At 41.7% G+C, this 11,975-nt stretch overlaps 1 protein-coding gene across 3 annotated transcripts; it reads left to right on the top strand.

Annotated features, from left to right (window-relative positions):
- Positions 1-1,511: 1,511 nt before the first annotated feature.
- LOC147885491 (uncharacterized) lies at positions 1,512-5,603 on the top strand. 3 transcript variants are annotated; one of them, XM_087396622.1, is made up of 5 exons: positions 1,512-2,280; positions 2,372-2,641; positions 2,784-3,467; positions 3,587-3,939; positions 4,075-5,603. In XM_087396622.1, the coding sequence occupies exons 1-5, from the start codon at positions 1,651-1,653 to the stop codon at positions 5,501-5,503; spliced, it is 3,366 nt and encodes a 1,121-aa protein (XP_087252748.1). In that variant the 5' UTR covers positions 1,512-1,650; the 3' UTR covers positions 5,504-5,603. The 3 variants fall into 3 exon arrangements, with proteins under 3 accessions (XP_087252748.1, XP_087252747.1, XP_087252746.1); XM_087396621.1 differs by having other exon boundaries at positions 1,512-1,559; positions 1,701-2,280; positions 3,587-5,603; XM_087396620.1 differs by having other exon boundaries at positions 3,587-5,603.
- Positions 5,604-11,975: the final 6,372 nt, after the last annotated feature.

Genomic DNA, 11,975 nt, shown 5'->3' on the forward strand with positions numbered 1-11,975 from the left:
GGAGGAGAGAGATACAATGATTGAACCATGTGCCATTAGTATTACATGAGTGAGACTCTCTTAAATTTTCATTTTAGACTAGACCTTTTGATAAAAAGTTTGACCTTCTTGTGGTGAAAGGTAATATTCTTTTCTTTTCAGGATTTTGTCTATTAATAAGGGCCTGATGTCTTGGAGGGGCAAAATAGGGAAAATAGTTATTTCCCTTATGCTATGCAAATAAACCACAAAAGTGGAGGAAAAATATGAGGGGCCATGGGAAATAACACCCCATGCTCTAGATCTCATGGTGCTATTTGCCCTACCCAATGTCACGGCTGAAAATTGAAGGCTGACCTTGAAATTCTTTTTGAAGGCGAAAATAGTGCTTCGCTTTCATGCTGAATATTGCTTGAGCCATCCACCGCCTCCCACATGGTGTGCTCCAAGTCTACAATCATGATCAACCGCAATGAATATAGGACTCATGAGTAATCAATTCGTAATAAGTAAAACTAACTCGAAAAAGATCTGCTTCTATCACCCCTTCATTTCAACAATTCTTTAGTTAAGGGGGGTTTCAAACCTATCCGCCGCCACGGATGGTCTCATCAAAGAAAGCTTGGTCTATTGGTAGAAGCTTCACAGTCGGCCTAGGTTCGATTCTTGCTACAGGCTGTCATTGATGCCTATTGGTTGAATGCCATTGACGCCTATTGGTTGAATGTTTGCAGATGCTCTTGTGGGCAACAGAATGAGGCCGCCCAAAATTTTGTGAACCCTTTGGCGTGACTAGGACACCAACTTAGATTTTGTTGCACAGCACTCGCCCGGGTGCGAAGGCGTAAACCATCAAGCACAATTTTTTATTTGTGGACAGAGAATCTTGTCAGACACATCCGGATGGGTATGAAACCCACCTAAGTTTAAACCCCAACTTTCAAGGCTAGAAGGTCGATTTTTTAATCTTTGGAACCTATTTTTTACATTTTCCTTCCTATGAAGCTTTGGAGCTGCAAATTACAGGACCACTACTATGGATGCAATGTTTCTTTGTCTAAAATATGTACTTTTCCATGGCCCCACGGTCGCACTTCCACATCGAAGCAAGAAGAGTGCTGTCATCTCGAGCTCTTCATCGTCTTCTTTAGCTAAGTATTAAACCCGAGCTTTCAATTTTTTAAGTTAGCAAATTTTTAAGATTATCTTTCCTATGAAGCTTTGGAAGCCATTTAACGCTGCAAATTACAAGACCTGTTATATACTCAAGATTTCTCTAGTATGGATAAATAGTGAAATACTCAAGATTTCTGTTACTATGGATAAATAGATAAATAACTATGATGGATCAAAAAATGTGGGAAAACATGAACTCGTAAAAAACTCTTATCGAAGAAAGAACAATATCGTCCTCTCTAGCTCTCATTGAAACATCCTCAAAGATTCTCTACTATGGATAAATAGATCAACAAGATGAATTCTATTCATGTGGCCTGCCAAGAGAGAGAAAAAGAAGAGAGAGAGAAATCGAAGAAAGAAAGAACAGTATTGTCCTCTGCAGCTCTCATGGAAACACAAAGGTTTGTCACAAATCCTTCAATTCTCTGATTTTTTCTCCCCTCACAATCATTCTTCCATATTTTCAGTCCCTTTTGCATTTCGTGAACATCGATGCACCCATCTCCAGATTTGATTTCCTTAGTCTTTTGCCATATTTGCAGACTCCAGCCTTGTCCCTTGTCTCCCAAACATACGATCTTTTTGAGTCACAGTGGGAAACAGAAGGACTTCGTTGAACAGCTGTTTGTCGATCTCGAGAACCACGGCTATCGCCCTTTTTTCGACAAGAGCCGAGAAAGTTTGCCCATTGGGGAGCAGTTCTCTGAGCTCATCTTCCAGGCTGCTAGACAGTGCCTGGTCGCAGTTGTTATATTATCGGAGGACTTCTTTACGAGGTCCAAATGGCCGATGCTTGAACTGGCCGCTTTTGTTGCAGAGCAGAAGTGCAGGAAAGAATTGAGGATACTTCCTGTTTTCTTCGATCTATCATTGGAGAGTCTTAAGGATGAGAACAAATCCAAGCTTTGGCTCAACAAGTGGCAGCGATGGGCGTCGGAGGAGGTCATCCACGAGTGGCAAGCAGCAATCGAAACAGTTGATCATACAGGCGCCTTGCTATCATACAAATTTGATGGAGAGGTAGCCTTGAGAAAGCAAATTGTCCAAGCCATCGTGCAGATGATTCCTCCCGAATGCATGTCGTACATACCTTATGTGCAGGGCAAGGAGCGGCTTTGCAAGGTCGGGTCATCCTGATCTTTCTATATCTTTGTATTTAGTGAACGTGGGTGTCGTTTACTTATTGGATCTGGTATTTTCGTTCTACTTACAGGTGATTCTGAAGTGTTTTGAGTCCAGCACTGCTGCTCAATCCGATGACACCACGGTGAAGGTTGTCGGTGTTTATGGTATTGGCGGAACGGGCAAGTCAACACTGTGCATGTGCTTATGCGATCTCTTGTTTCAGGAATTTATCGGCAGAGTGTGTCACGTAGAACTTGGTACTGAGACCGATATTGTAAAACTACAGCACAATGTTTTAAGTAAACTCACTGGTGCAGACCCAGACTTCTTAGCTAGGCATGTGACTACAAAAGAAAAGGTGAAGGTGTTGAAGCATATGGCTTTACGGGGAAGATTAGGATTTCTTTTTCAAATGAAACGAAAGGCAAGTTAACGGGGTGTCATTCTCTGTTTATCTCCCTTGCAGTCTTCACTCTTACCTGCTCGCTTGCATTCTCCAGGGTCTCAACGTTTTGAGGAACCGAATGCCTAGGCAAAGGGTGTTCTTGGCGTTGGATAACGTGTGTGATGATGCTCACTCAGTAGGGTTCGCACAGTCATTCCTTGACATACAGTTTCATCCAAACAGCATGGTTTTGGTGACTTCTCGTAGTCAAGGGGTTCTAGAGAATGGCCTTGGCCTTCATTCTAGTCGCTGTGTGGCTGCTCCAAGTGTAAATGAAGAGGAAGCGAAGGAAATAGTTCTCTGTAAAATAAACTTTCTGGCGCATGGTGCAAGAGCGAATTCTGATCTCACCACAGGCCAAAATGGGATAATCAACCAGATCGTGGAGCGTTGTCGATTCCAAGATCACAATGGCCATCATTTTCACCCCCTTGCTCTTGTTGCCTTGGCTGCTGAGTTGCCAAAAGATCCCCTGCGTTGGGAAGCTAGTCAATTTGACCTTCATCACTGTACTAATATAGAACAACACATTTTCAGTGTGATCGCAACAAGTTTTGTTAAATTGCCAAGCCAAGAGTTGAAAGATATGTTTGTGGATGTGGCCTTGTATACTCCAGAGGAATTCCGGACAGTGGACAAGACATGCCAATGGCTGAGTGTCACTAGGTACGATGTCGATGATGATCCTGACGACGACGAGGATGGCTATGTCAAAACCAAGATGTACATCAAGAGATGTGTATGTTGGAACTCGATCTAGTAGAGCTCCAGTCTTTTTCTTCTTACTGTCTGGCATGCATTCAGTTAGCATGTATGAAGTAGAAAGGGACTCATTTGTATTATGATTGATTATGGCAGTTGGCTCTTTTGAGTACCAAGGCGCTGTTGGAGTGCTGGAGAAATGATGATGAATGTATTCGCGTCCATGAGCTTCATCGCGAATTGGCCTATAGACAGGCTTGTCTAAAGCCTGGGAGCACTCCGAGATTCTTTTTTCAGAGAGCTGGAGATCAGTTTCCAAGAATAAGGCTCCGGAACCCAGAGGTGGCTAAACACATGGAACGAATGGGTTTCGTTGGAGCAAAGTTCTCAAGTCTAGACCTCCCCCCTACATTCCAGAATTTGCAGCTGCTAAGTCTGAAGAGGTGTGAGAAGCTAGAGGTGGTGAAGTTGGAGGGCTTGCAATCCTTGCTGAGCGTGGAGTTCAGCAGGTGTTCATTTAAGAGTGTGAATATAAAGAGGCTGGAGAGACTGTCGTGGTTGTGCATCTCTTCCTGTAACAGCTTAGAGAAGTTGGACTTGCGACATATGAAGTGTCTGAAGTGCGTGAATGTGTCAAATTGCAGAAATTTGGGGGATTTGGATTTGGGAGGCTGCGAGCGGCTGAGATGGTTTAGTTTGACGTACTGCGAAATTGTATACAAACTCGACTTGAGAGGGTTGAAGAAACTGAAAGCCTTGACCTTGCACTTTTGTGAGTCGCTGCGCACCGTCGACTTGAGCGGAGTGAGTGGTTTGTGCACATTGAATAAGTGGTCCTGCCCAAACTTGTTGAAGGTGGAAGGATTCACAGACGAGCTCTTCTCAGATGGAATTGCTTGTTTGAGACTAGAAAAATGGCAGAACGTGCCTGGACAGGTCATGGTGCGGTTGGAGATGTCTGCAGGTTTGGAAGCTTTGGAGCTGTGGGATTGCCCCATGAGTAGGCTGCCCGACCTGAGGAGTTGCTTGCGACTGCGAAAGCTGAGCTTGTGCACTGTCGATATTTTGCTGTCTGAGAAAGGGTGTATGGGTTCGCCTGCAGCGTCGTGGCAGTATTACAAGCATCTCCTGTCATTACCGCCTGGTCTCAAATTGCCCTCCTCGTTGGAAAGCATTCGGGTATCCGACTGCAGCAGAGTGGCAATAATGGAGGTGTGTTGGAAGCTGGGAGGGTTGGGAGAGCTGAGGGAGTTGGTGCTAAGCAGAGTACGGGTGGCATGGGACTGGGAGCTCTTTGGTGGTGTAATCAAAAGAGTGATGGAGCGCAAGCAGGAGACGAGAACTGAGGAGAAATTGGAAAAACAACCTGAGCTGGAGCAGTTGGAGGGGAAGGAAAGCGAGGCATTGGAGGAGGAGAGAATCGAGGCGTTTGTGGAGATATGGGAGGAGAAAAGGCAGAAATGGGAGGAGAAAAGGCAGGCAGTGGAGGAGAAAAGACAGAAATTGGAGGAGAGGAGTGAGAATTGGGAGGGAAAATTGCAAGAAAAATGGCAGCATGATGAGAAAAGGCAAAATGAGGAACGGGTGAAAAGGCTGAGTGCGAGGGTGAAAGATGGTATTCCAGGATGGCGGGGGCAGTGGAAGAAAAGGCTGCAATGGCAGCTAAGGCAGGCAATGGAGGAACAGTTGGAGGAGAGGAGCTTGAGGGAGGAACGGGAGAGCTTAGAGGATTGGGTGTATACGTATTTTTTCCCGTTGGGAGAGGAAGAGATGAGCAAGAAGCTCCAAGTTTGGCATCCACACTTGCCTATGCCCTATCGCTTGTGCATCCAAAATTGTTTAGGCCTTCGCCACCTCTATTTCTCAAGTTGCCCCAGTGTTACTGTCATGCTTCTCTTCACTCAACTTGTGAGCCTCGGACTTGGTTGTTTCCATGGCTCCGGCCCATTTGCCCCCGAGCACACGGTTGAGATTGAGCACTGTGTCTACCACACTTTGCGCATCCGCGATCCTCTCACACTATCAAAATGTCACTGCCATCTGCTGCAGCCCATACGCCATTTGGCTGGTTAGACATCCATTGTATTCCTGCCATCCTCTTACTCTATCGTCGTATGCTACCATTGTACCTCATTTGAATGCATCAGAACATGAGAGTAGCATCAGGCTAGCATCAATGACTACCGGACAAATAGCTCTCGCATATCAATGTTTTAAGTTAGTGGTTTCTTAGCATTAACAGAGGCTTCAATTTCTAAACCATGATGACTCATGCGACTAAAGTAAACACCATCAGCCTTCCCAAAAGAATAAACTTTTGAGGAGCTGCAGTAGCTCAAGCGGTAGGGCATCTGATTACTCGAGTGGTTTGCCCTTGTTCGAATCTTCTTGAGAGAGCATAGGGCCTGAGCAGTTGTGCCCAGCGTGAATACAAAAAAGAATAGACGTTTAAGGTAGCGAAGGTATTAAAGGGGCATCTTGATTATAGTGGAGAAAATGGAACACCAAGACTTGCCTTTAAGGCCATGAAATTTGTATTTTTGTGGCTACCTTTTAAATTATTGTGGATGCCAATACCATAACTATGCTTTTTCATGCTATGTTCTCCAAGAATGCATTTGCATCTTATGTAGACATTTCAATATACATGGACACTCTATTTAGTGCAATTCTAGTTTTGGCCCAGTATTTCTCTCATCACAAGAGTCCAAACACTCGGCTTGCATGCGCCTCTATTTTGTGGTTTGCATGCTCAATTTTTGTCTCAAATTCTTAGTTTCATGGATTTTGCTTGAGGGTGTAAGCATGGAAATGTGGACCACTTTTTTAGCAATTTAGTAACTTGTTAGTAAAATGGACTAATCATCGAAATTTAAAAAGAGGGTTAAACTGTTAAAAATGGTAACCAAAACGCTTGAGGTCATGCAATCACCTCTTGCACACATTCCCCTCCCATATGCATGGAGTCCCCATTATGTAGTTTCTACTTTCTAGTTTTTGTGTTGCATCTTCTTACATCCTGTTACTAGCTTGATTTTTAATTTCTAGTTTCCTCTCTTCTTGTATCTTCTTTGTGTTGCATCTTCAAAGACAACAATAGCTTGAAATTCAAAGATGAAGAGAAAAAGAGCACGACACAGACAAATAGAGCTAGAAATTCAGAGGGCTCCCTTCTATTGCAGCGCACCCTCAAAATTTTGACATAGAGAGAAATAAAGTGAGCTAGAAGGAGCGTCTAAGAATTGAGACAATTGAGTTGGTAGTCAAGGATTGTTTGATGACTTGAGAGGAGACCACTTGAGAATCGAGCTAGTAGTCGAGGATTGTTCAACGATTTGAGACAATGTGTGACAAAGAGAGCTTTTGAAAACTTTTGGGTCATTCTCTTCTATCAAGTAGAGTGATTTTCCCTTGTTGAATATCTATGCAAGGATTTTTATATGGTTTTTTTGTCTTAGTTCTATCTATTTGCTTGATTATGCTATTGACCTTTCGTGCTTTTTTTAAAAAGAGTGTCGAGTCTGGTAAAAGTTATTATAGCATCTCCACTAGATGTGCCAATGCTGCCATACGCATGTAACAATAGAAACATATGTGTTTAGAAAGCAAGTTGTAGCAGAGACTGTGGTGATACTCTTGTGAAAGTATTGTAGAAAGCATATTTTGTTGTTTAGAGTGCATATTCTTGTGAATTGTTTGTATTCCATTAGAGTTTGGAATTCTCAGTTGTTGGTAATGCAAACAGAGTTAAGTTTATTTGTGTTAAAGTTCTGTTTGGTTCTAGCATTTTCAAGGCATGAATAAGTACTCTTTCAGGGCTTCCTTAAATGTGTCTCACGGTATGAAATGAGTGGAAATTTGTGCATTTTAGCAGTAATCTTACTACTTCAATAAGATATGAGCATTAAGAAGGTGTGCAAGTTTGAAAAGAAAGGATATATAAGTCTGAGTTGAGAGGGGACCTGACACCTTGTGCAATTCTTAGACCTTGCACCTCTCTGCTTACAAGCTCATCTTTCAATGCATGCATTCTGCCCTCATGCTTGGACATGTAAGGGGTGTAAGGAGTTGATTTCCAGCATTGAATACCCAAAGTTCTTGTTATTCAAAAAATTATAATGTTCTTGTATTACGTACGCCCCTTTCATATGATGTGTATGATAGAGAATAGTTGGGCTATACAGGTTTGAGCAAAAGTTGTGCCGGTTTCCCGTCCACAGCGAGGTTTGCCTTGCCTTTGTTACAGGCTTTACATATGACTATGAGAAACGAGATGCCAATAGAAGACAATCAGTGCACCTTGTGGCATGGGTAGAGCTTGTAGAGGCCTCCATTAGAAAATTAGAGAAGAAAAAAGACTTGGATGACAAATTAAGAAGATGGCATATTGCCATTGGACTCTTGGTAGAAAGGGATGGTCTAACCAACAAGTTGTGTCTAGAGGGACAAATGTGACTTAATGTTCATAAACACATACTAGCAATGTTTAGATGTTTGGCCATATTTGGAGGATGATGAACAAACCCATGTAAACATAAATGATGCCCGCTTGCTACTAGATAATAGGAAAGACAAGCTGCTGATAGCAAAAGAAGAATGTAAACAAAGAGAGTGCAGCAATGAAGGAAGCTAAATGCATGCTTCATCAAAGGAAGGGTATGGTTATGGCTATTGAGAGTTTGATTTTTAAAGTTTCCATACTTGAAATAATTCTTGAAGGCATTGTTATGAAGCAACAAAAACAAAGTTGGTAGATGACATCGCATTGCAATGTGCAAAGTGTTAGCAACAATATGCTTGTGCATCTTGAGGGAAAATATGCTAATGTGTAGGTAAACTTTTGGTATTTGGTTATGTTTTTTTGATAAATTTATATCGAGGTGTACAATTGAATTCACGGGAAGCATGTAGGCATGCAGCCGAGAGATGCAAAAAAGTTCAATCCAAGGTAGAATTTACATCACGCATACTTCATTTTGTAGAAACAAGTAGAATGTAGCATTCATCCCTACTATCCCCAAGTGCCTATGACTGATTGTACAACACTGTTCATTGTAGCAGAGGCATGTATTGGGTGCAAAACTGGTTTCTTGGCTGATGATTTGGTGAGTGTTTACATGATGATGTGCAATCACCCCTACCATATCATGTGCTTTGCTCTTTATGTGTTGGATAGAGACCACCATATCAGATGTCACAAGAGAATAGTTGATAGCATTCATGCCGCCTGTCTTCAAGTAAAAATCTAACAGCACGCATGATGCACTATTTCACTTCGGTTCTTTCAAAATGTATTTTTGGTCTGGTTCTTTTACTTTTACTTGCATCCTTCCAAGTTAGCTGTTACTAACTGGACAATTTCAAGTACTTGAAAATTACTACCTAACCCTCACTAGTCACTTGTTAATAGCTGGCTACTAGCTACATGCATAGCTAGCTACTAGTTACTTGGTTCCCTTTAATTACTAGTTGGCTACACATGACCTTCTTCTCAATAGACTTAATGACTTAGATTATGGGAAATTAACTTAGATTATGGGAAAGAGCACTGCAACGGTTGCATGCATTTTGGAATGGCTTGATGGAGAGATGAGGTCAAGAAGTGACTGTGCCCTATTCAGATGTCATAACACATGATGCTAGGAAATACTCTAGGCAAAACCTTTTTATGTTAGTAGGATTGGGGATCCAAGAAACAATTGGGTATGGGGAGGATTTGCATGGTAAAAGAGAACGATGCGTATTTGGGAGGGCCTGAGAGAGAAGCAAGGTAGTTTATACCTGTACATTGATTAAAGGTAGGGATACGTCTCCTTGAGTTAGTCTCGAAGCTTTAGGAGGGCCTGAGAGAAGCAAGGTAGTGTATACAAATACATTGATTAAAGGCATGGATACATCTTCTTGAGCTAGTCTCGAAGGTTTATCTATTCCTAGAGGCTCCTCCAAGCATGTGAATGGATTTGAAGCCAAGGCAACGATCGGGCTTCACAGTTAATGCTTTGAAAAAAAATAAAGGCTCTAGGGTATAGGCAATTAGTGCATGTGTGTTAATCAGGTCACTATGCACATTTTGCAAGGATGAATTAAGGGATGGCTGAGTTTGAAAACCAGAGAAGATGGGGAATGATGAGTATTTGTGCAATTCAATTAAGGCAAGGTGTATTCACCAATGTATTTGTTTTGATTATGCTCTCAGTATTTGTCATGTACACTCATACAAATGTGAATAAGGAATTTGCTTGAATCAAGGTTCATGGTTGGATATGGATACAACAAAATTTAGGTGAATAAGTCATTGGTTGAAGGGAAAGTATTGTGTGTAACTGTGAAATTGCAAAAGGTTTGCCAATATGAATACACGGGGAAGGGATGTCTAACTATGTACATGAACTTTCTTAGCATTAAAATATGCACATGAATAACATTGTACAATCCTTGGAAAGATAATTGGCAAAGTTTCCAAAGGGTGTTCGCATAGGAGGACTATGACAAAGAGCATGTGTTTGTGATCCAAACTCGAACAAAAACTTGTGTTCTATAAAAAACTAACAATGCTCCTGCCATATACAATGAAAAATCACTACCTTGATGGATGATGGCTATTACAAGCATATGTGGAATGTAGAAGGGAGTTGCCAAATCCTAGACAACCTGTTTATCAATCTACAAGGCAACTTACGTACTACATTATTAAGATGTTCCTAATTGGCTAGCAATGTGGCTTAAATCCAATAATTGACATGAGTAACTCAAACTCTCATCCAAAATTCCATTGATATAGGGAGCGCGTGGGTTGTAAATCAATGGAATTGTACTACCATGTTAGTTTTGTAGAAAGATAGGATGACTATGGTCAAAGGAGAGAGAGAGAGAGAGAGAGAGAGAACTCTCATAGAAACAATGGTGGAGGCTCAAGATGCAAGAAGGATTCTCAAGAATGCAATGTGGGAAATAAAGGCAAGAGAGAGTTATCCAACTTCCAATATTGGATTTCATTCCACATCCACCTTCAATGCATGTTCTTATACAAGGATTAGGATTAGGGCCCTCATCCCCAATCCACAAGCTTTGCATCTCATTGGCTTGTTAATCACCGGCTCACCCATGCACTCTCTTGCTTCCAATAGGAAGAGATTTCAACATCCCCTCTCAATGCCAACATCTGAAACTTTCATGTTGAGCATTGCATACAAGATTACATAGCATGCAATAGGAAAATGACAATGTAAAGATGCATATTCCTCTTTCACTTAGAGGATCCCATCAGAAGTGTCATTTGATGAGCTCACAAAGTTGCCCGCCACATGTGGCTTCTTGGAATCTTTTGAAAGATGATCGAATTCACCACAATGATGAAAATTCCTTTGTGAAGGGTATTTCAGAAAACAACGGGCCTCATCATGACCCTTTTTCTTACAAAAATTGCATTTGAACCCATTCAAAAACCTTTTCTCCCATCGATAGGGCTTCCCTTGCATCAATGTAGATGCACCCTCTCCTTCTTGTTGGAAAACAAGTTTGTGTTCTTTGTGGACTACCAGACCCTTCTTTATCTATTAAACAAGCCCTACATGATTGGAGGCATCATGCGATCATCCTATTAGAATTTTATTTCACTGTAGCGATTTGCAAAGGATGTATACACTTCATGGCGGACCATACACATCCCAAATTCCCAATAGAGAGCCCACAATCGGGGTGGATGATGATCTCCTAGATGCCTTCCTATTCCTGATAGACCTAATACATGAATGCACTCAATAGGTTGGTCATTTTCTGGCTAACAAGTTTTTGCAAGATAGGGACCTTAACAAGATAGGGCTCAAAAATTGATTAAGCACACAACCTCGTATCAGTTAAAAGCTAGCTAGTTGTACCAAATGGGTAAGGATGGAATAATGCATTGCTATGTTCATGAGGACAAATTTGTTGAGTCTTTGGAAGAATCCCATTTGGGCATTGCATGAGGACACTTTGTAGGAGTAGTTCACAACAAATAAGGTGCTGCAATCGGGACTATGGTGGACCACTCTCTTTGAGGATGCAAACAAACTTGCCAAACACTGCAACCCCTATCAAAAAAATTCCATACCTCATAAGAAATACTATATGCCTCTTACAGGAGTTCTTATAGACCAACTCTTTGAAAAATGGGGCATTGATTTCATAGGACCCATCAGTACAGCTGCAAAAGGGACACAAGCCTGATATATCGTCGTGGTGATACGATTGACTACTTCACCAAGTGGGCAAAGACCAAGGCAACTACAAACGATTATGTAGTTCGATGCCCAAAATCGTAATGAGAATGTCATATCATGCTTCGGCCTCCCACTAGAAATTGTTAGTGACCAAGGGGCTCACTTTATCAATGAAACATTCACATTCTAAGAGTGAGTCCCTAATTGTCCATAAACAATCCACTCCATACTACCCTAGAGCTAATGAACAAACCGAGGGCTCTAATAAAACTTTATGTTTAACAATGACATGCATACTAGAGGCTAGCTTGAGTGATTGGGAACACAAACTCATGTTGCACTAT

This window comes from Dipteris shenzhenensis, chromosome 25, assembly GCF_047967505.1.
Source record: "Dipteris shenzhenensis isolate YYH24624 ecotype China chromosome 25, Dip_SZ_1.0, whole genome shotgun sequence".
Lineage (NCBI taxonomy): Eukaryota > Viridiplantae > Streptophyta > Polypodiopsida > Gleicheniales > Dipteridaceae > Dipteris > Dipteris shenzhenensis.

Coding starts and splice junctions, on each gene's coding strand:
- LOC147885491 (XM_087396620.1), top strand. CDS start 1,651: ATGCACCCATCTCCAGATTTGATTTCCTTAGTCTTTTGCCATATTTGC. Junction 2,281..2,371: donor GCAAGGAGCGGCTTTGCAAG/GTCGGGTCATCC, acceptor TTCTACTTACAG/GTGATTCTGAAGTGTTTTGA. Junction 2,642..2,783: donor ATGTGACTACAAAAGAAAAG/GTGAAGGTGTTG, acceptor TGCATTCTCCAG/GGTCTCAACGTTTTGAGGAA.